This window comes from Aspergillus lentulus (genome assembly GCF_001445615.1).
Source record: "Aspergillus lentulus DNA, contig: Alt08, strain: IFM 54703, whole genome shotgun sequence".
NCBI lineage: Eukaryota > Fungi > Ascomycota > Eurotiomycetes > Eurotiales > Aspergillaceae > Aspergillus > Aspergillus lentulus.
The window spans coordinates 2806592-2829089 of record NW_028322118.1 but is presented as its reverse complement, the minus strand read 5'-3'; the positions used below and the strand labels follow the sequence as shown (position 1 = coordinate 2829089).

The window sequence follows — 22498 nt, the reverse complement described above, 5'->3', positions numbered from 1 at the left end:
ATCCTCCATTTTCTTCCAAGTGTACAAATAAATATGGGATATAAATTTTTGAAGATAGGCATCAGAAGATCCCAGGAATGCCAACCCAAGTTCTCTTCTTGTACTCGACGTATTCGTCTCCAAAGAAGCATACCAAAAATTTCTCCTCCCCTACATTCCGTTAGCCCAATCCACCAGCAGTCAGCAACAGACGGAAGAAAACACTCACGCTTGATCCGATTGTAAAAGAAGTTCCACAACACAGCCGCATACCCAACGAAACAAACCACATTCCCCAGCACCAGTTGCGTCCCCATCCCCCACCAGAAGAACCCAAAGTAACTGGGGTGCCGCAGCACCGCATACACCCCGTGCCGCACAAGGGTATGGCCCTCCTGCCGCTCAACCTGCACCGTATGGTTGAAGTTCGTCCCCGCCTGCTTCATCGCCAGCGTGCGGACCGTCTGCCCGCACATCATCAGCGCGATTCCAAGCACGACCTGCCACTTGATCCCGTTGACGGACGCGGTCAGGGAAGTGTATCCATCGCGCGGGCCGAGGGTGTGCGAGAGCAGACACTCGGCGACGGCGGAGCTGTGCGCGGCGTTGTAGGCCCAGCCGTTCGAGGAGAGGAGGTACGCTGAGATCGAGGCGTAGCGGGTGTTGTACTGCGCTGTGACCCAGTATTCGAGGAAGTGGAAGAGGGCGAGCGAGGAGATGAAGAAGGGGACGCGCCACAGCGGGTGTGGGGAGATGAAGAGGAGGTAGAGCGTGATGCTGGTTGAGACGCCGAGGGCTGTGCCTAGGAGGAAGGCACGTAGCGATATGCCTGCGAGCGACTTTTCGCCGTTGGGATAGTTGGATGGGTCGAGGGGGGGAGGGGATCGGGATCGCGGCGGCGCGGGTCGCGCGGGTCGCCAGCCTGGTGTGTGGGTGATGTTGTTGGTGTTGGGCTGGTTGCCGGAGGAGACGCTTTCGTCTTGGGATGAGGTCTGTTTGGTCATTTTGGTTTTTCGGTCGGGATGACCGTGTGGAAGTGGTAGTGGTGTTGGGCAGCTTTTTTGGTCTGTCGGCGGAAGCTGTGATGGCCTCAGAGAAGCGTCATAGTCTGGATTATTATAACTTTGGCTGGACGTATAGAGCTTGAGATGAAGTAGAAAAGAAATATCAATGCATCTTTGCAAATTAAAGAGAACAATAGTGTATGTTTATCTATGCCGGATCAAGAACAATACCAGTGCGTCTGTTGTGGATATGGGAGGATTGATTAGTCTAACTTTAGGATTGTCCCTGAGCTATTGTTGTTACTTCCCCACTCGACCACAATATGACGCTTCAATCGTTGGTCGAACATTGTCTACCAAGAGAGAACACGATTTGTACACATCCATATCTTTGTAATATGACTTTCACCGGAATGCCGTCCGAGAAAGAGAAGATGCTCCGAGGAGAGCTCTACTATGCCTTCACTCCAGAACTGATAGCTGTTCGGACTCGCTGTAAACATGCCTGTCAGCGATTCAACAATGCCGGTGACATATCTCGCCGGCGGCAAATCGAGCTTTGGAAAGAGTAAGTAATATTGAAAGAAAATTTCTCAAAGGTGTATGACACCGAGAACAATCCTCAACATGGTCTCGTAACACCGACAATCTACCTTGAGATGTGGGAGCAGCATGTCTCGCATACTCACTGAACTCCAGCTGATAGTCGATAGCATCGTCGATGACAAGACTCCTCCTCCACCTCCAAAACAGGACCCCGCCGAAGACGATGCTCTTCTATCACGGGAGCCATGGGTCGAGGCACCGATCCGGATCGACTACGGTTTCAACGTGCGGTTAGGAGAAGGGGTGTTCATCAACTTCAACTGCGTCATCATCGATACTTGCCTTGTCACTATTGGGGCACGAACGATGCTAGGTCCGAACGTCAGTCTATATAGCGGAATTCATCCGCTGGACCCCGCTGTGCGCAATGGAACTGAGGGTCCGGAGCTGGGAAAAGAAATCCATATCGGCGAGGATTGCTGGTTGGCCGGAGACGTGATCGTCCTCCCGGGGGTTACGATTGGGAAGGGAGCGACGATTGGGGCGGGGAGCGTAGTAACTAAGGTATGTCCATAGCCATAGCAGCTGTGGTCATTTTTCCTATCCTTTGTCCTTGTGACTGATAACGATGGTGATAGGATGTTCCTGCTTTCCATCTTGCTGCTGGGAATCCAGCTAGGATCATTCGAAAGATTGAGACATTGATGACCGAGTAATGACACCTCTTCAAACCTCAGCGTACATTTTACAAAGTGCATACCTCTCAGTCTTAATGTATGCTAGCATTCTTGTACAAGTTCAAAGTAGCACAAACACTTTCATGCGAGGCCCCAATGGATATCGCAGAAAACGAAGCTCAAGTGCAATGGAAATAATCAAGGAATTGATAAACTGAGGAGGTTGATCAAACTTTCAATTTAGATGAAAAACTGGGCGCGCTAGAAGTCCATAGTAGAAGTCTGGGAAGCTTCTGTGGGGACCATGAGATTTAGGTTTGGACGAGCATCAGACGAAGATCCTCTGTGGTTCATACCTTTCTACAATGGATTCAACTATCTGCGGATGAACCATCAAGCGGCAGATGTCTGAGAAATCATCAGAACTTATTATTCTTTACTGGCAGAACTGCAAGTATCCGAGCACGCCAAATACCCCTCAGCCTCAGGTACCTCTCAATTCCAGCTGGTTGGCGGGTTGATTGGCGAAGAATGCTAAAGTAATGCAAAGCATGACAGTCGCATTCTAATAGATTAAGCTAGGCGTGATGCTATACATGCACGTTATGAGGTCCATCATGAGAATCAGTAAGGGGTATGTATAATCTTAATGATAGGTAATGATCCTTTGACGTTGACTCCTGAAAAGTCCTATACCTTCGCAGCGGCCAGGTACTTCTGTACGACACAAAGCTGTGATCGCGATGCGCTAATTGCAGTGAGAAATAATATTCAGAAGAGCATCCTCAGAGGGGCCGCAAACAAGGTAAGGTAGCTTATTCACCTGCCACGCGTGGGATTGCACAATCGTTTTCCGTACTCTGTACTTGATTATTTAGTGTTGTCCTTCCCATAGTACCTTACGGAGAGGTCTTAACTACACCTAGGTAGTATTTTCATACTATACTGCAGAAAAGATCTTTTAACAATACATAGGTCAAGTCTTCCTTCCAGTCAAAATGCTGCTCTAAAGGAGGAGCTGTATCAAGGGTTTCTTCTCCACGCAGCCTACACTCACCTAGGCTTCATGTGTTCATAGCCTGCGGACAAAGAAAAACAGTAGCCTACCAGCGCTTGATTCACACAGGGTGACCCACCAGGCCTTTCTCCACCACAACGTCAGAGCTGCCTGTTCTTAATTCTAGGTTTAATTCTTCTTTCAGCTCTCCAAGTCCGAGCTTTTTGATTTGGTGGTGTTTGCTTTGGTTTGTGCTCTTCTCTCCGCCAAACTTGTGATTATTATCATCGTCGTCTCACTGATTAGAGTGATAGCTGCCTATCTACCTCACTATTTCTTTCTATCTGGTGGTTATCTATGTAGCTTTCTGCTTTCCACTCTCTACATAATAATCCATTGACATACCCCCCTGCGCTTCGCGCGCATACTCTCACACACTTTCTCTTTTCTGTCTTCTCACCCCATACGCAGAGAGAATTTATCATCTTATCTGTTTGTGGGTGGACATCAACTTGTCAACCATTACTACATCCTCCTATTATACCTCAAATTTCCCTCACACTCCGACCAGAAGGTAGAGAAAATGTCATGGCAGCTGCCCCGCTAGATAGCTCTAGCACCCCGCCTGACGCTACTCAATCCACCGAGTCGACGCGTCCACACGGCGATTCCATGGAAGATCTCGATCCCCAATCTACCCGGAAACGTCCGCGTCTCGATAGTGGAAGCGGTGCCGTTGAGTCGTTGTCGATAGACGAAGCTGCCATTTCTCGAATGTCCAAGCCGACGCCGGCTGCTCCTGCCACGTCCGGACCGACAGATCACGACGTCCCTGCGTCGACCGCCCCCGCCAGCAGAGTGACCATCAATGTGAAATCTCCTACCTCCGATACCATGGCGACTGATTCCTTAGACACTACCGCCGAGCATCCTGGCGCCGGTCCGCCTAATGCTGCCCTAGCCGCTGATTCCCCCAAAGTGGTCTCGATATCGTCGACGCCTGCACAGAGTCCGGAGATTGAGGTGGCCGACTTGGAAGATATGGATCAGGACCCCAACACTTCGACGTGGAGAACGCTCGGGGGAGCTTTGCGGGACCCTGTCACATCAGAGGTGAAGCAGCTCCAAGGCCAGCCGCCTTTGAGTGATAGCTTCCCCAAGCTACGAGACGCCGATGACCTGCGGGAAAACTTGGAGGGGATCAGCGCAATCATTGAGAAAGGTATGCAAAGTGTATCCAATAATTTGGGTGCGGGTTTGAAGCTGCTCGGGACTAACGGAGCTGGGCCCCGCAGGAACTCAACACGATGTTGGTGTCTTCTTGGCCGTGAAGCACTGGTTCGATGAGATTGCACAGAGCTTGGATCAATTTACTGATGAAACATACGTGGATGAGCGAGTCTTCTGGGAAGATTTACCCTTGCTGGTGGAGTCATTGCTTCGCAGAGGGTAAGCAGCCCTTTTGAAACACCAGTCGTCGGTGACTACGACAAGACGGCAGAACTCTTTTTTCTTTTTTTTTTGCTGACGATTATCCATTATAGGCAGCCTCTGGAGCCTGATGATGGCCAAGGAATCTGGTCTTGCTTGGAGGAATTCCTTATCAACTTTGCTTTGCTTGGCTTTCGTCTGGTGCGCTTGGATATACTAACCTTGAAGCAACTGGCTGAGAACACAGATATCCAGGCTGTGGATCTTATGTCAAGGGCATACTTGCAAGCGTTGGGCTGGATATTACAATTGCACGGCATCCCCTTCTATCGCGCCATGGAACGCGCCCACGGTTCCGAGATTGTTGATCTTGTCGTTCAGCTCAATATTCGAGTTGCGTTCCTTCCGATCGGTACGATCCACCTGCTATCTGAGTATGCTGCTTGCCTCCTGGCTCTTGTTTCTAGACCCCAATGGTCGCAGCTCTCTTCTTCCTTGGTGCACACCCTCACCATTGTGCACAACATCATGGACTCTGGGGTCGAGCAATGGAAGATCCGCGAGGAGGAAAGTATCGCTGAGTCCGCGTCTTTCCCTGTTTTTCTAAAACAGATCTATCAGTTCGCTCGGGACATCGATGGACAGTATCAGGTTCACATCGCCAAGAAGTCACCCTGGGTCACAAGCGATGCGAGTGAGTCGATTCTTCGGTGCATCTCCGGTATCTATCTTGCCATCAGCCGCGATTCGAGTTTCACATCGCAGGTCGCCACAGACCTCTTGATCGAGCTCCCTGAGCAGATCTCCCAAGATGAGCGTGCCTGGATAATTTATTACGCTTGGAGATTTGCCGTACTGCAGAAGCATATCAAGGATGGCCGCATGGAATTGAGGGTCCATGGCATAGAGACCATGCAAGCGGATCTCGTCAACGTATGGCGGCAATATATCCAACCCAATCCCACAGGAACCGAGCACCCGCTTGTCCGGTTCCTCGTCGGCTTCCTGAGGGAGAATAAGATTGTCGACTACATTGTCGGCGTCGATTCACATCCTCAACTCATTAGTAGAAGTGGAAATGTTGTCGGCTTCCTGATTGTCACCTCTACTTATGGAGACTTAGACACGGATACTATCTGGAAGACAGTGACAGAGTCACAAGATCCCCGGACGGTATCCGAAGTACTCGGGATGCTTACCAGGACATTCCACATGCATTCACCATTGTCCTCAGCATTAATCTACCTGTGTTCCAAGCTTCTGGAGCTACCTCTGTCTCGGTTTGACGCACGGATGGTGGAGTTCTGTGAGCAACTGCTCTATCAGGTCCGTGAAAAACAAGGCGAGAGAAATCGACACGACTTGCTGGATGCATCCCATGTGGATGCTGTTCCTCTGCGTTTGTGCGTGCGCCTCATTCGCGAGAGTGCTGCATTTGAGGAGTTCTCGGTAGAGCACAAGGCTTTCTTGCAGAGGTTTGCGAGCTCGCAGTTGAGCTCATTGATAAGCGTCGGGCTGAGTGAAAGTGATAAGATGGAGACGTACGAACGCTGCATTCAGGATATTGCTGAAATGAACCAGTTTACTGTCGGCAGCATTCAGGCCTTGAACGCTCTCCTTCCAGGGTACGATACGCAGGAGATACGCAGGCTTGCCACAGATTTTGATCTTCCGGCCCTGGTCATCGCCGAAATGATTCACACTGTAAACATGAAGCAGACGGACTTTGCCGACTCCTTCTCGAAGACGGGATTCATATCCAGAATTCAACTACTTGCACGCATTATTGACAAAGTCCCTGATTCTATCACAGCGGACCTGGCTGATGTCCTTTGGGAGAAGGTGCTGGTGTCCCAAACTCTGGTGGAGCAAGGCCGCCGAGCTGTGTGGGACATGTTGTGCGAACTCATGAGACGCAGCCCAAAACGCAATCCATTCATTGAAAGGTGTATTCAAGAATACCTTCCAAAATTGTCTCCTAATGACTACTCTCCCGAATTGCTCGCGTTCGCAAAGCAAGCGGTCAATTACGAGGTCCGATTCAATCCGCCGCCGATCGCTAAAGAGAATGAGGTCGTCTCAATTCCCGGGCTGGACCGTATCTGGAATTTCATCCTCACGGCTCCGCCCGGCTCAATTGAAACGGACGCCACAAATTTTGCGATCGAGGTCTACCTTGATCACTCGGTGATCAACCGCTCTCCGCGATCGGCCGTTGAGGCAACTCATATTGCTTTGGTGGATCGTTGTGTTGAACAACTCAAATCTGCCGCGGCTCATTTGAAGCCATCCATTGGCAACACCGCCAATGGTACTGACGAGTCGATGGCAAGCGACCTCAGTGGAAATGAAAGCCGAGCCGACGCACTACGCTTCAGTCGTTCACTGCTCTTTCTTCGCCAGTTTCTCCAGGGCCTACGGACTCGGCCTCAATATAGCCCGCCGCAGAATTCACCCCCCGACTTGCCTGATCATCCGGTGAAGGGCGAGTTGATTGAAATCCGGTATCAGACGTTCAACGGAAGTGCTCAAAGTAAATTTCGATCGTTACGAATTGGAGATCTTGCTACCGCAGCTGAGTTAGTTGAGAAACTCGAACAGCTCACGGGGTTCTCAAAGTTCAGTACCATTACAGGTGGCCGACGACTGGATCTTCTGGAGAAACCTGATCTCACAATACGCGACTTGAAGATTGGGTCTGGGCTGCTCCTAATCCGGAAGAATGCTGACAGCCGCGAGGTGGCATCGACTGGTAGACGTCCGTCACTTACTCCGGTAGATTCTGAGGTACTCAAGCATTTTGATGACCTGTACGACCTTCTCAATCTTCATGGCCACCTTGCTCGAGAGGTGAGTAATCCTTTTTGGCCTTGCGTGCGTTTCATTGACGATTTTGTTACTTACTCCGGCTACCACAGATCTATGACTTTCTCGTTGTCTTTCCGCCTCAAGAGAGGGTGATTGAATTAGTCAAATCTGTGCACATGACTGAGCAAGACATCTTCCCAGCGGACCGACCGTACAGCCTGCTTTATTCTGCAAATACCCTGTCGAGCTGCTTGAGAGAAGAAGCATTAGAGGTTGTTCCAATCCCCGACCTCGCCAATCATGAACTGTGCTGATATCATTGCAGTCGGCTCCAAATCAGGCATTTGTTTCTCACAGCATCCGTGTCGTCGTCGCCGCCCTGACACGCCCGGAGGCGCCTGAATTACTGCCAGAGTCTCTGACGAAAGTTCAGATCGCCGCCAGCCTTGTTGAATGCCTTCTTCATGCTCTCATGGGTAAGCTGGCTTGGCCATTGTCTACCTTGAACCCGTCGGTGCTGATCGCTGCGTAGTGAGACCACCTGTAGCCGCCGACTCCTTGACAATCACAAATTCCGCCCAGCTGGTACAGCGATTGCAGAAATTGATTGAAATCGGACGGGGAATGCCCTCGACTTGCCTCTTGGGATCGCGAGTTCAGAGATTGGTTTGCAACTGCTTTGCCGTGCTCACCGAGGGTTCCTTGCGCGATCACAAATTCTGGGAAGTTATCAAGCAACAGGCACAGTTAGACCGCCTCCTTGTATCCCTCCTCTTGGATGAGACTCGACAACCTATTCGCAGAGAGATAATCGAACATATCGCCGTCGCCTGCAGCCCATCCAAGCTGGCCAGGAAACCAACAAAATCGGTCGATGGCGAAATGCAAGATTCATCGGAAACAATGGCCTCCGAGAACCCGGTCAGAGTTGATATGTTGGCAACTATCTGGGATGCTTTTGTGAAGATCATGCCGCAGACTCTGGAGCATGCTGAACAATCCCAAGAATTTTTCGACATCGCTCACCTTGTGTTCCAGTCAGTCGCAGAGCAATCGCCTAAGGACCTCATATATGGCGAGTATCTCAAGCAGTGGAGCAGCGTCATGCTAGGTCATAAGACGCAAGAGGTCAGTGAGAGTCCCGTCGTGTATCCGCTCTCCTCACTAACTCTTGGGAAGTTCGTTGGACGTGAGCCCGTTGATCACCTTATTCTGGGATTCTGTCGTCTTTTGAGGTCCTGCCTGGATTTAGCTGATTCGAGCAATACTGGGGTAGACTCCTTGTAAGTTGATTGAATCAAATGCTCAGTTTCCGACCCTCACTCACCCTCCTCTTATAGCGACCTTGCCGAGAAGCTCATTGACAATTACCTTTTCCCCAACCTATCTGAGGAATCGGACAGCCTCATAGTTCCGCAGATCCCAGTCATGCACGCTCAGACCCGCCAAGAGCTCTATGGCATCCTCAGTCTATTGTGCAAATACTCCGATGATTACTGCACGGTAATCGATTGTGTCAAAGAGCTGATCCCTGGAGGTACAGATTCCCTGTTCCTAGCACGTGTGGCCTGGCCATTGTGATACTGATCAACTGTTGCGATCTGGCAGATTATACATACTCCTCCAGCTGGTGTTTTGATCGGCACAAAATGATTCGTGCTCCCGAAGGTTATGCGGGACTTAAGAATCTTTCCAACACCTGCTATCTGAACTCTCTTCTAACCCAACTGTTTATGAACGTTCAGTTCCGCGATTTCATGCTGCAACTCCACCTTTCAGATCCGGATGCTTCCCAGAGGTTACTCGCTGAAACGAAGAAGCTCTTTGCTTACATGCAAGAGACGTGGCTCAGGAATGTCGATCCTCAAGGGCTGGTAGATAACATCCGAACTTACGACAACGAACCAATCGATGTAACGATTCAAATGGACGTGGACGAATTCTATAACCTGCTGTTTGACAGATGGGAGGCTCAGATCACTGGCACCGAGGACAGGAAGAAGTTCCGGTCTTTCTACGGCGGCCAGCTGGTCCAGCAAATCAAGTCCAAGGAATGCCCTCACATCTCCGAGCGTCTGGAGCCTTTCTCCGCCATCCAATGCGAGATTAAGGGCAAAGCGAGTCTCGAGGAGAGTCTACAGGCCTATGTCGAGGGAGAGATAATGCAAGGAGGTAAGCGACTTCGAGAGACAAAGGTTGTGGGTTGGCCGTCATTCTGACTATTCTTGCTAGATAACAAATACTCTTGCACATCCTGTGGGCGGCATGTCGACGCTGTTAAGAGGTAGGCTGCAACTGGCATTCCGCAGTAGCACAACTGACGCTGACTTCTCGGTATAGGGCCTGCTTGAAGGAAGTGCCGGACAACCTAATTTTCCACCTCAAGCGCTTCGACTTTGACATGATCACAATGATGCGGAGCAAAATCAATGATGAATTCCGCTTTCCTGAGCACATTGATATGAGCCCATTCAAAGTCGAATATCTTTCTGACCAGGACTCGGATGTCCAAGAGGACGTCTTCAAGCTCGTCGGGGTTCTGGTTCACAGCGGAACAGCGGAGTCAGGGCACTATTACTCATATATTCGGGAGAGGCCCAATGCTGGAGGAAGAGGCTCTTGGGTGGAATTCAATGATTCGGACGTAAGCAGGTTCGACCCATCCAAGATTGCAGATCAGTGTTTTGGTGGTTATAACGATTCGGTCCACTCCGCCACCGTAAACCAAGTGCGATTCAACAAGGTCTGGAACGCTTACATGCTCTTCTACCAACGCATCTCGAGTATGGAGTCGGAAAAATTGCTGTACAAGCCTTCCAAGGCCGACCATCCAGTGCATGTGTCCTTACCGATTCCGCTAGCAAACCACATTGCGATGGAAAATGAGGTCTTTATACGAACATACTGTCTTATGGACCCTTATCATGCCTTGTTTGTCCGACATCTCCTGTCCCGACTTCATGATAAGGAGATCACGAACAAGAGACCTAAAGTGGATCAGGACGTGGTCTTCATCGCATTAGATACCCTAGAACAACTGATTGCGAGAACCAGGGAGCCCCTGGGTCTCGATGTCTTCGTCTCGGAGCTTGTGGGAGTGATCAATGAGTTGCCAAAGGGAGCTCACAGAGTGCTCGAGTGGGTGGTGGAGCGATCAGCAGGTATTCGCAATCTGGTACTGAGAAGTCCTCATGCGTCTGTCCGGGACAGTACGATCAAGATCATTATGCGCGCACTCGAAAGACTTCAAGAGCTCCGTGAGGAGACACATCTCGATGACCGTGCGAAGGAGAAATGGCACATGCGATACCTTGATGGATTTGAGAATGTCGTTGCCACTCTGGATGGGCTATGGCCCGTTCTCCATACTACAAGCCGTTCATGGGACGATTACTTCACATTTCTTCTGTCTCTTGCCAACCTGGGAAGTTATGAGAGTGAGATGATCTTGAACAGCGGGTTTCTCCTCAAATGTCTGGAAATTGTGTGGCTCGATGGAGAAGACTCAAAGAGGTTGAAGCGTCAATATCTGTCTTACTGCAGACTAGTCGAAAAGGGCAGGAAATTTTCGCACAGGAGACTCATGGACCTTTTGGCATTCCTGTTGACAAAGGTTGACCTCACTGTGGCCCCAACCTCGGATGATGAGCGGCGCTCCTTACCGAATGGCAAGTTTTCACTTACAATCACAGAAAATGTGTTCGTTCGTTCTCTCGGGAGGGATCGCGAGCTATCATTGCTGAAGAAGATCCTTCATACAAATCATAATCCTCACGCTTCTATGGCTATCGTCGGTTTTTTGCTGGACTCGGAACCTGAAGGCGGTCTAATGGATCCGCTATGCAAGGTTTTGGAAGATGGACTCAGGCTTGAGCCCGCTGAGCTCTGTGCACCGTTTCTGGAGGCGACCTTGGTTCTTTGCCAAAGAAGCCCTGATGAGAACAGAATCATTACACTCATTGACTTTGTTGCCAAGGGCATTGAGTCAATCAACGATAGTGGCGGTAGAGAGCATCTCGCATTCTTTACAAGCTTGCTGACAAGTCGAAACGAACGTCTTGGTCTAGAGAAGAATTGGTTTCTGGCGCAGATTGTGGACAAAATACCTGACTGGGCTCCAACTCTACTCATCTTTCCTGACAGGACGGTCAGGAACACCACTTTGGCGCTTCTACACCAAATACTCTTCAGTGCAGAAGCAGAAGCCATGGGCCCTGATTGGCAGTCACGTCATGCCGAAATCGCAAAGGAGCTCGTGCGCAACAGTGTCGAGAAGCTAAGAAAGACTTTCTTGACTGGGCCTGCCAACAATGTGGAAGCAAAGGTGATCGAAAGCGTCAAAGCCGTGATAGATCATTGTTTGGTTACGTATTTTGATGACAGCGAAGAGGACCAAGAGGTTGTCCGTCAGGCGCAAGGTTCGTTTGCCCTCGATTCCGTACCTACATTTCCCATTTGCCCGGGATCGTGGCTGACCATCTATTTGTAGCCGTTAGCGCAGCCATCGATGAGCTATCTGTGAATATGCCAGAAGAACTGGCTTCCGGTATGCTAATATTTTCTCCTTGATCCCCTGTCAACGTCTAACCCTTGATGACAGTGTCTGATTTGCCATCTCCAGATGAATGGGAAGAGAATTCCATGCTGCCGAGCGATTCGGAGATGGGAATGGCAGGTTCACCGTGATGAGTAGACCGGCGACGGACTTGATGAAACGCTGTGATTGAATCACACACGAGTGACGATTTTATGACCAAGTTTCACATCGGACTTGCAGACACTGCATTTGTCGGCGTTTCCTTTCCAGCCCAACAAACGAGAGCAGAAGCGGGCGTTGGCTGTTTGGCTTTTGTTTCGGGCGACCACGGTTGGAGTTTGGCACTTCTCCGTGACCTTTTTCTCCTTTATCTTACAGCTTCCCGAACTTGCGCTACATGATGGGTGATTGTTCTTTGAGACATCGCAATGACGAGGTTCCATGTCGAGCGCGTTCAGGCGTCTTTGGTTGTTGTACCGACCTACTATACACCGTTTCTGATGCGGAAGGTCTGATGCTGTGGAGCAAATGAAGCTATGATCTCTGTTGCTACGATTATAAGAAAAAGTTTTAGAGGAATGGACTAGAGCTATGGAATGATCTTTCAATCGACATCTGTGTTATGGGCGACTGATTTTTTTTCATGTGGAAACTATTGTACAGGCTATTGTAAGGATCGTTCGCAATCGATGCAAGAATCTACTCCCTACGGAAGCAGTAATATCCAGCCAACCAGTAGTCAACGACCGAGTCAGTGTGGGCTCTCGGGGATAGGTAGGCTATGAAAATCCTAGTCGCTTCATCATTTCTCCCTTCTGCAGGTACCTGATCGCAAGCGCCCGCGCTCGTGATCCTTGAAGCTTGTCAGAGACGGCCAACTGTCCGCCTCAGACATCCTCAAACTCTTCGTCATCCTCATCAGACTCCTCCTTTTTAACATCAGGCTCCAATTTGATCTTCTTCGCTGCTGGTCCCTCGTCGGCGGGGGTATTCGGCGTGCCCACAGCGGTCTGAGGCGCACTCGTTCCGGAATCCGTGTCGAACTCGCGCTTGATGCCGACTGGCGCAGAGGTAGGTGCACTGGTAGGCCCGCCCATGACCGCTGGAGAAGCGGTGTCGCTAGCGGAGACACCGCCGACGTCTTCGAATTCCTCGTCGAATTCGTCATCTGAATCGTCCTCGTCGGCGCTGCTGGCGTCGCGTTGGGCCTGCAGGGCTTTCTCTCGTTCCATCTCGGCGTAGTACGCAGCGACCTTGTCGTCTAGGTCCTCGATCTTGGGTTTGCGGTCTTCTTCCTCCTTGATTTCGGATTTGATGGCGGCGTCTGTCTCGGTCTTGATGTAGTTGACGTTGCCGGCGGTGGTGGAGACCGTCGAGTGGGTGTGCCAGACGGGAAGGGCGTTTTGCTTCTCGAGGGCGGCCTTGCGCGCCGCTTCTTCCGCTTGCTCGGCAGCACTCTTCTCCTCGGTGGAAGTGAGGGAGATTTCCAGCGCGGCGGCGTCGGTCTTGAGGTTGCCGCGGACGGCTTCTTGCTGTTTTGAAGGGACGACGATGGCGGCTCTGGTAGGGTGTGTTTGTTGGTTGCGGACGACGTCGACCTTGTGCTGCCATGCCGTCTCAAAGTCGTTGGGCGGGATCTCGACCGAGTCGATCTGCTTCAGCAGTTTCAGCATGTTATCAAGCTGGGCCATGAGCTTGCTGTTTTTCTCGTGTCCCGTGCGATCGATTCCCTCGGCTCCTTTGACGTCCTCCGTTCGCTCTAGGATGGCCCCGCAGTTCTGGCACTCGAAGCCCTCGTCCGAATACAGACTCAGAACGTCCAGCTCCGTCCATTCTGCGCCGCAACGCAAGCATACGTATTCCTTCCTTTCCTCGCTTGGCGTGTACTGAGCTTTGATCGTCGAGGTTAATTTCGAGACCTTGAACTTGATTGCGTCGATGACCGGATGTAACGGGATATAGTAGTATTCACGGTTGACAGGCCGGGTTGACCCATCTCGAATCTCGGCTCGTGTGCTTCTGCACGGGGGAAAAGTCAATCATGTCAGCTTGGTTGCAGGTCCAATTAGTCTGGTACTGCAAGCGAGCCATACACCGCGATCAAACGATCTTCGCGCAACTTGGCGCAAAGTTTTCGCAGGTCCTTCTGCTGCATGCCAAGCAGGAACGCAAGATCTTCCGCATGGAGACTACACCGAGTTAAATGAAATGAATGTCAGCCGTGTATACCTAGGCTTCCGACATTTGTAAAGCCCTCGAAAAATAGACATACACCGAGTGGATGAAGAGCGCATCGACTATGAGAATCTGGCGAGTCTCATAGAAGGCCCGGACCACGGTCCGGATGAGAGTATTGGCAAGATCCATCCCGGGAGAGATTGAGATTTATCGCGTAGCTAAGATAAACCTGTAAATACCTCGTGGTTCCAAGCAAACACGAAGGGGAACGGCGCAAAGATTCTTGATGTCACCGAAGAGAACTTTTTAACGAAAGACGAAGGACATTCTTTTCCGTCCAGACAGCCGGAAGAGGCCAGATCGGATTTAAAGGAGGGAAGAAGTGATGCAACAGCCTGGACACAGCCTTGACACAACCGAACTGCAGAACAGGGACAAAGGAGCGTGGTAGAAGAGAAGGATGAGGCGAGATGGAGTTGAAAGGCTGGAACCAAAGAGCATGCCCGAGGCACCCACTGTTAGTGCCTGAGGCGCCGAAGAGCTGTACGATTCGGGAATAGTCCAATAGATCTTTCACTAGTCCCGATATGGTGTAGCGCGTCTCCGACGTCAAATCGCAGCCAAAAAAGGTCAAAAAACGCTAATGTGAAGCCATCTAGACGCAGCAGAAGTCTCTTCATGCGCGCCCACGTTTCCCTGCGTCAGTGCTTGTCTGGGATTAATTCATCCCCCAGGAACCTTGCAATAATCACTCCGTCGCTACGAAATACTAGATTAGTCGATTCTACGACCGCACAACGGCAATTCGGGACCAAATTGTCATTACAGCATTGGCAAAGACGAAATTCACCATGGACAATAACGAACGAAGAGCTGAGGGACCAGGAGAAGCTGGTGAAAAGCGTAAGAAGAGGAATATGGGAAGGGCAGAATGGAGGTATGTTCGCGCGCGAAGATGATCAACCTGTCCCAGCTGTCATCAACTAACCTGGCAAGTCGGCACATGGTAGACAAGAGAGCGCGCAATGAGGAGCAAAACGAAGCCAAACGGCGCAAGCTTGAGAACGGTGAAGAAGTGTCAGGGCCTATCTATGCGACACATTTCTCGCCGGAAGATATCGAAAATGAGCAGCGGCGGCCGAAGAAGAAGGTTGCTGTATTAATTGGATACGCTGGGACGGGCTATCATGGAATGCAATTGTACGGCTCTTAGACACCTATGGGACTTTGGACTAGGATATTGACTTGCACCCAGGAGTGACAAGGAAAAGACCATCGAAGGAGATCTGTTTACCGCGTTCGTTGCGGCGGGTGCCATCTCCAAAGCCAACGCTGCCGACCCCAAAAAGTCGTCTTTGGTCCGATGCGCGCGCACAGACAAGGGTGTCCATGCGGCGGGTAACGTCGTTTCGCTAAAACTGATTGTCGAAGATCCAGACATCATTAAGAAGATCAACGAGAAGCTTTGCCCACAGATCCGGGTTTGGGATATTCAGGTCACGAATAAGGGATTCAGCTGTTACCAGATGTGCGACTCTCGTGTCTACGAGTACCTGATTCCAAGCTATTGTTTCCTCCCGCCACATCCCAGCACTTATCTTGGCAGGAAGATTGCCGAGCTTGCCGAGAAGGAAGGAGACCTTGAAGCTTACAAAGCCCGACAGGAGGAGGTAGCTACCTACTGGGAAGACGTCGATAATGAGCGTATCAAGCCTATTCTACATAACTTCCCAGAAGATCTCCGCAAGTTAGTCGAAAAGGCTCTATACTTTGATGAGGAGAGAGCTCCAGAAGACGAAGATGCCGGTCAGAAAGAGTCGGCGCAACAAACCTCCTCCGAAGTTAACCCTGCAGATTCCGAACAAACCACCCAAGACAAGAGCACAGAGGTATCGGCCGAAGAAGAAGCCCGCAGACGGCAAATCTACGAGGCTGTCAAGAAAGTCAAGACCGCCTACACCGAAGCCAAACGAGCATACCGGATCCCCACCACCCGTCTGGACCGCCTGCAAGCCACACTAGACAAGTACGTCGGCACCAACAATTTCTACAACTACACCATCCAGAAGACCTACACCGACCCCTCCGCCAAGCGCTTCATCAAGTCCTTCAAGGTCGACCGCAACCCGATCATCATCAACGGCACCGAGTGGCTCAGCCTCAAAGTCCACGGCCAAAGCTTCATGATGCACCAGATCCGCAAGATGGTCGCCATGGCGACAATGCTCGTCCGAGCCGGGTGCGATCCCCAGCGCATCGTGGACTCATACGGACCCACCAAGATCGCCATCCCCAAGGCGCCGGGACTGGGCCTGCTGCTGGAACGGCCCATCTTCGACGGCTACAACAAGAAGGCAACCACCACGCTGGGCAAGGAACCCATCGATTTCAGCAAGTATCAGAAGGAAATCGACGAGTTCAAGCAGCGGGAGATCTACAATCGGATCTTCCGCGAGGAAGAGCAAGCGAATGCGTAAGTCTCCACAGTCTTCCCCTCTTCCCCTTCTCCGAATCAGTCGCTGACAAGTGAACAGGTTCTCGGTGTTCTTCAACCATATCGATCACTTCAGCCAGGAGACATTCCTTTACATTACGTCGGGCGGTATGGCGGCTTCTAAACTGCCAACGCCACCTACCGATGCCACAGAGTCGGAACAGAAGGAGGACAGTAAGCGCAACCCGAAATCTCAGAGAGAGGCCCTCGCTGCTGTGGAATCCGAGTCGGACGGTGAGGGTGCGAATGGTGAGGAGGGTGGTTGAACGTGCCGTATCATTTCTTCTAGGTAAAAATGCAGAGGAATTTGATGAAGATATACTGGACTCCCGAGGATATAGATGGGATTCAGGTGTGTCCGACAGCTTCTATAATACAAATGGCCCTACAAGGACCATACCATTGAAGCGTCAGGTGATTTTTCGTAGCATCACACTTATTCCAGTGTGAAAGCAGTCTACTTAGCGTCAGATCTAGTTACCATAGTATTTGGCCAACAGACCTTGGTAATACGCAGCGTATAAACCCAGTTGACCTCTAAAATTATTCCAGTGACAGCGACTCAAATCTAACGGAGAGAAAGAGTGAATGCAAGTTAATTCGACTATCAACGCAGGAAATGAAAGACGCTATGTGTCATTAATTTACGGCAAAATGTAACATGGAAGAGCTCGCGACAGAATCCCCAATACGGAATGCTTTGATGTCAACCCACAGAAGCCGAGAGTAGAAGTGACCACGACCAGGGGAGTCAGAACAAAAGAGAAATGGCCAAGTTGGACACCGACGCCAACGTTTCGATCAGTACAAGTCAAAAAGGAAAAGAAAGAAACAGACAGAGAAAGGAGAAGGCATGTGCAATAATCAAGTTTCTCAAAAATAGACAACGGACAAATGGCTTCCGAGAGACAGTCAAGCGGAAACCGTACCAAGAGCCGCAGGGAGAAATGGAAAGAAATTTGGGGTTGATATGCATTTCAGAACATCAGCGAACGTGCCTTCTGGCGCCGAACATCCGCACTGCGGATCTCGGGCTGAGACTGCGTGTGTTTATGCCCTGGTCGTGGTGATGCCGGCGCCGGCGCCGTCATTCCCGCAGCGGAAGCGACATCCTTTTTCACTGGCGGAGGAGGTGCGTGAGTGGAGAATCGATCAGTTGTCTCTCTTCTGGACTTCATGCTTCGTTCGCGCTTGAGGACCAACTCAGTCCAAGGCTTGATTTGACTACTTCCAGAAGAGCTGCCCTTGCCGACAGTCTCAGCCAGAACCTTCATCCATCCCTCCTTGTCCGCTGCGCTGTCAGCGTAAAAGTCGATCACTTCACCGTTTCCAAAGCGGATACGGAATCCTTCTTCCACGAACATGTAGCCTTCTTCCTCCTCGGCGAACGCAGACTTGCGTCGCCCGCCACCTTTTGTGGTTGTCTCTTTCTGGATTAGAGATGACCTGTCGTCGATCAGCTTAGCAGCCTTCGACAGGTTGATCGTGGCACGGGGTTGGCGGGTGGTTTCATGGTAAGCTGTCAACTTGGAACCTTGAAGCTTGAAGAAACGGCGACGCCAGTACTGTCGAAAACATGACACATAAGTACAGACTCGATACAGAGCTAGTCGGGTGGAGCACTTACCGGGCAATCACCTCCTTGCTGAGAAAGAAATCCTTCCCAGGTGCGGGATGAAGCAGCCTCCGCCTCGCGCATCTCGCGGATGCATGCATTCATGCTCTTGGGCATGTCCTCGTCCTTTCCACCCTTGGGCTTAGGAACGAACAAGAGCTGTAGTTCCAGTTTGCCAATCTTGTATGGAGGGCGTCGTTGAGAGACTGCACTAGACGTGCTCTTTTTGCTCTTCACGCTGCTTGGTTGCTCATCGACCGCCCACTCGTTGAAGCAAGCCACATCGACAGTGTACGGCCGACCGAAGGCATATTTCTCGTGGTCGCTGAGCGCAACGTAGGCCCGTCCAAAGCTGCCGTCACGAGCAATAAGAGTCCTCAGTCTATCCCAGACGCCAGCATTTACGTCCTTGCTCTTTTGTTGCTGGGAGGCAAGTTGCTGTTTCATCTCCATTTCCTTGCGCTTGCGTGGTGAGGCGAAAACCCTGCTGAAAGTGGACGCCTTCTGTCTCGCAGGTGACGCAGGGGCAGCGGGTTCCTGAACCCTGAATTTAGCATCATCGACTTTCATTTGAAGTGTCAGCTGGAATTCGAGCTCATTTTGTACAATGAGCTCGAATTCTTGTCCGATCGGAGCGGTTTTCCCGAGTTCCAGCCAAGCAGTGGTGACGCAATGAAGGCCATTATCCAGCGTAAGAGCAAAGTACGATCGCTCGCCTAGTTCTGCAGTTAGCATCGGCAGGTCGCACGGAGAAGGAAGGGGGTTGGTTGGAAGACCAGCGAATGAATACTCACCCTTGGGGAGTGGCAGATCGAGGTATTTCATCCCGATGACCTTGACAAACAGGCGGCCGCGTTCCTCGCCATCATCCAGAGCACCATCCAAGGTGGGTTCACTCTCCTCAATTGGTGCGATGGATTCCTGGACGTTGCTCGATTGACCTGGAAGGGGTGGCACAGGGCCTGCAACCGGCTTCTTCTTGGGGATACCACCAGACATTCTCATGCTCGGACGGCGAGGTTGTCCATTCCAGGGTACGGTTGTCCATGTTTGCTGGCTCGCCTTTCGCGGTGAGGGGGCTGGAGACCTCACTGTACGCGGGTCGGTCGAGGTCTCGCCAGGCGCGGGGGCTGGTTCTTCATCACTGCGATTGCTAGCAATGACAACCTTGGTGTTATGCCTCATGAGATAACCTCTCTGTATGGGAAATTGTCTGTCAGCTGGTGCTCTAGGGGCAATAAAAGGGTTCCTGGGGTCCTGAGGATTATGGGAATCCGGGGTAGAGGTAGTGGGCGCGGAAGCAAATAACTGGGCTAGGGACTTCTCAAACGCAACCTTTTGGGATTCAATGACTCGGTCAAATTCCTTGTCTAGACCCATGCCGAGGCTCTCTTCTTGGATGCTGAATGGGATATCCAGCTTAACAAAACTGGTCTGACGCTGCGTGAGGTCCTTGTTGGGCGCGGTAGAGGCCGCCAGGTGAGCGGACTGATCACCAGACTCTGACGCGGATTCGTCGGGGGATGAGTGGCCAGATTCTTGGGATATCTGCTTGCTCAGGGTAAGCATTGGTGGGGGCTGCTGTCCGCTGACCTTGCGACGGACTGCCGCCATCGAATCTACATCCGCCGGTGTAAGAGAAGGGCGTGTCTTGAGTCCGTTGGGTGCCTTGACAGTAGCAACCGGCTCCGGTACACTTTCGTCGGAAGAGGTCTGAGAGTCGTCATCCTCTTCGTCAATCGGGTGACGGATCACTGAGTCGGGGGTACATGGATCAGAGACAGGCTCATTCATCTCCGGGGTCATCGGGCGTCGTAGGGATTCCGTGATTGCTGCCATCTTCGGACCTGGGAGCTCTTGGTCGTCAGTGTTATCGGGTCCATCTACCGCCTCCTCGGGTCTTTCCTGGGGCACAGGAGTTGCCTGGCTATCGTTGGATCCTTGGGACTCCCGCTTTCGGTGCTCGAAGATATCCTCGGACAGCTGAGAGGCCTGGGAGGCGTCAGTAGCAGGCTTGTCTTCCAAATCCTTGACGGAGGAATCAAGGGACGGGAGGGTTTCATCGTATTTGGGTATGTCGTAGAGATCATCATCGTGCTCTTCTCGTTTGATCACCACGTCAGAGTCCGAGTCTTCATAATCGTCGTCAATGTCATTATCGTTCTCAAGAGATGGAATGGGAACGTCTGGATCATAATTCATGTAATGGTGGGGACTGGATGCAATCATAGACTCGTCCTCATCATATGGGTCGTCCAGGAAGCTATCGCTTCTGCGGAGGTCTTTCAAGATGGAGTCTCTGGAGATTCGAGGCATAGCAATATCGATTTCATCAGTATCATGCTCCTCCACATCCTTAGCCTCATCATTGTTGCGGTCCTCCGTGGCATGGTCGGCCACCTCGGATGGCTTGACATGTTCTGGTTCGGCAGTAGCGTGCTCCTGCTCCTGCTTGGCCCGTTCATCCTTGCGGATCATCATCAAACGCAGTCTGTCCTCCAAAGACATGGATGCACGGCTCAATTCACTGATATCCGACTTTGTACATGATGCAGGAGCAGGGGGGGAGGGAAGAACCCTTTTACCACCACTTCCCAACTCGAACGCTGCTGCTAATTTTCCAGGCGAGGAAGAGTGAGGGGTGACAGGTAGACGACCCGCGCCAGGCAGGGGAGGCAGAGGACGACGCTCTCCGTTCGAATCCAATGACTCCACACGGGAATGCTGGAGAGGCAGTTTTTGCTGTGAGGGAGTCGTGGGCCCGGGACTGTGGGATTCGTCATCCTCAGTAAATGGGTCGTCATCCTCCTTCACAAGCTCGTCGTTTGCGGTGGAAGGACTCATATAGCGCCAATCCTCGGGGAGTACAACGGGGGTCTTTTCAAGATCCTCCAAAGAGGCATCGAAGCTATCGTCGCGGTCAAGTGAAGATTCCCGATCGAAACTGACATCAACCTCATCCTCTTCGGAGTCATAGCTTCCGTCGCGAGACTCCGAGGCGATCGACGAAGGGTCTGGAGTAGTCATCTCGTACTCATTCACCTGAGGAGGAGCAGCATCGAAGGTCACGCTCTTAGGGTACCGATTACCAACGCTGTCGAAATCCGACCAGATCTCGCTCTCAGGATCGAAGCCGGTTCCTTTGACGCCAAATCGACTGGCACGAGACAGGGAGGATTTGGCTGGAGATACCTGGTCTTTGCTCGGTGATGGAGGTCGTGGTCCTGGTTGGCGGTCATCACGGTTTGGGGGCTGCTGAGGAGATGAGTTGCTTTGAGGCTGTCTCTGTGGCGATCTACTTGTCGCCAACGGTCGTTGTGGAACATATACGCTAGCTGGATCGTACTCTTGGTTACGTTCACGCAGCATGTTGCTGTTTTTCACTCGAGATGCGCGCTTGAGATTTTCCAGCGATGGACGCTTGGATGCTGAATACGGAGAGTCTGGATCATATGGGGCCTGGTTCTCGGAACTCCTTGGGAAAGGCGAGCCTGATTCACGGCCTTGCCAGAAGAGGCGTGGTGAGGAGGAAACCTCGAAGCTCGAGGCATCGCTATTTCTCATAGTCTGCCCAATCATACGTTAGGTTCTCTCGCAAAGACAGCGCACAAAGGAACTTACTTTAGTGTTTTGATTCCACACTGGTGAGTTACGTCTCTGAGCCACTGGGCTTACTTCGGATAGAGGGCGCTGAGCCGAGCCACTACCCATTCTGAGAGGAGACAATGATCACCCAAAGATGGCAGATAGCACAAAGAGAACCGAGGGGAATAAAGAAAATTCCAACGCTGTGGTCCATGTATCAGCAGGTGTCATGTTTTGACAAAGAGCATAACAAAGGAATGGCCCGTGCAACCCCGGGATATATCCCTTGCAAGAAGAACGCGCCCATACCTTATTCTGATAAACAACAACAAATGACGAATGGCGCTTCGATAACCAACAAAATGGTGATGGACTAACTTTGAGGATATTGTTCGTACAAGTCGTGGCAGATTCGTCACAAAGGGATATTCATCAAAAGATCGCCAATTTTGTACCTGGTGGTGGAGCGAAAGAATACTGCTGCCCCGATAACGAGGAGATATAGAAATGCAGATGAGCAGAGATCGTCAACGGATCGGGATGTGGGACAGATGGATTGATAAGTGACAGGATACCACCACATCCACCGTGCAAAAGAGAAAGGATAAACCGACAACAACAACACGAGGGTAGACAAGCACCAAAAA

The 22498-nt window shown here is 51.3% G+C and overlaps 6 protein-coding genes across 6 annotated transcripts; 3 read left to right on the top strand and 3 right to left on the bottom strand.

Annotated features, from left to right (window-relative positions):
- Positions 1-61: 61 nt before the first annotated feature.
- ALT_4177 (protein-S-isoprenylcysteine carboxyl O-methyltransferase) lies at positions 62-983 on the bottom strand (the record flags this gene model as incomplete). The annotated part of the gene is made up of 2 exons (XM_033558214.2): positions 62-150; positions 209-983. 2 exons carry the CDS (start codon positions 981-983, stop codon positions 62-64), a joined length of 864 nt encoding a protein of 287 aa, XP_033414105.2.
- A 501-nt stretch (positions 984-1484) lies between these two features.
- On the top strand, positions 1485-2245 carry ALT_4176 (sugar O-acetyltransferase; the record flags this gene model as incomplete). Its single annotated transcript, XM_089599691.1, has 3 exons — positions 1485-1551; positions 1690-2093; positions 2168-2245. The coding sequence occupies 3 exons, from the start codon at positions 1485-1487 to the stop codon at positions 2243-2245; spliced, it is 549 nt and encodes a 182-aa protein (XP_089456029.1).
- A 1546-nt stretch (positions 2246-3791) lies between these two features.
- Positions 3792-12128, top strand: ALT_4175 (uncharacterized protein; the record flags this gene model as incomplete). Its single annotated transcript, XM_089599690.1, has 12 exons — positions 3792-4425; positions 4499-4652; positions 4748-7484; positions 7553-7714; positions 7768-7918; positions 7975-8725; positions 8783-8979; positions 9051-9614; positions 9675-9726; positions 9783-11860; positions 11932-11988; positions 12043-12128. The coding sequence occupies 12 exons, from the start codon at positions 3792-3794 to the stop codon at positions 12126-12128; spliced, it is 7623 nt and encodes a 2540-aa protein (XP_089456028.1).
- A 738-nt stretch (positions 12129-12866) lies between these two features.
- On the bottom strand, positions 12867-14346 carry ALT_4174 (putative transcription factor TFIIE complex alpha subunit; the record flags this gene model as incomplete). Its single annotated transcript, XM_033558217.1, has 3 exons — positions 12867-13998; positions 14073-14168; positions 14252-14346. 3 exons carry the CDS (start codon positions 14344-14346, stop codon positions 12867-12869), a joined length of 1323 nt encoding a protein of 440 aa, XP_033414108.1.
- Positions 14347-15008: 662 nt separating this feature from the next.
- Positions 15009-16917, top strand: ALT_4173 (pseudouridine synthase PUS2; the record flags this gene model as incomplete). Its single annotated transcript, XM_033558218.1, has 4 exons — positions 15009-15094; positions 15154-15357; positions 15413-16630; positions 16692-16917. 4 exons carry the CDS (start codon positions 15009-15011, stop codon positions 16915-16917), a joined length of 1734 nt encoding a protein of 577 aa, XP_033414109.1.
- Positions 16918-17628: 711 nt separating this feature from the next.
- bud4 (uncharacterized protein) lies at positions 17629-21977 on the bottom strand (the record flags this gene model as incomplete). The annotated part of the gene is made up of 4 exons (XM_033558219.2): positions 17629-18216; positions 18279-18982; positions 19061-21833; positions 21888-21977. The coding sequence occupies 4 exons, from the start codon at positions 21975-21977 to the stop codon at positions 17629-17631; spliced, it is 4155 nt and encodes a 1384-aa protein (XP_033414110.2).
- Between the last annotated feature and the right edge of the window lie 521 nt (positions 21978-22498).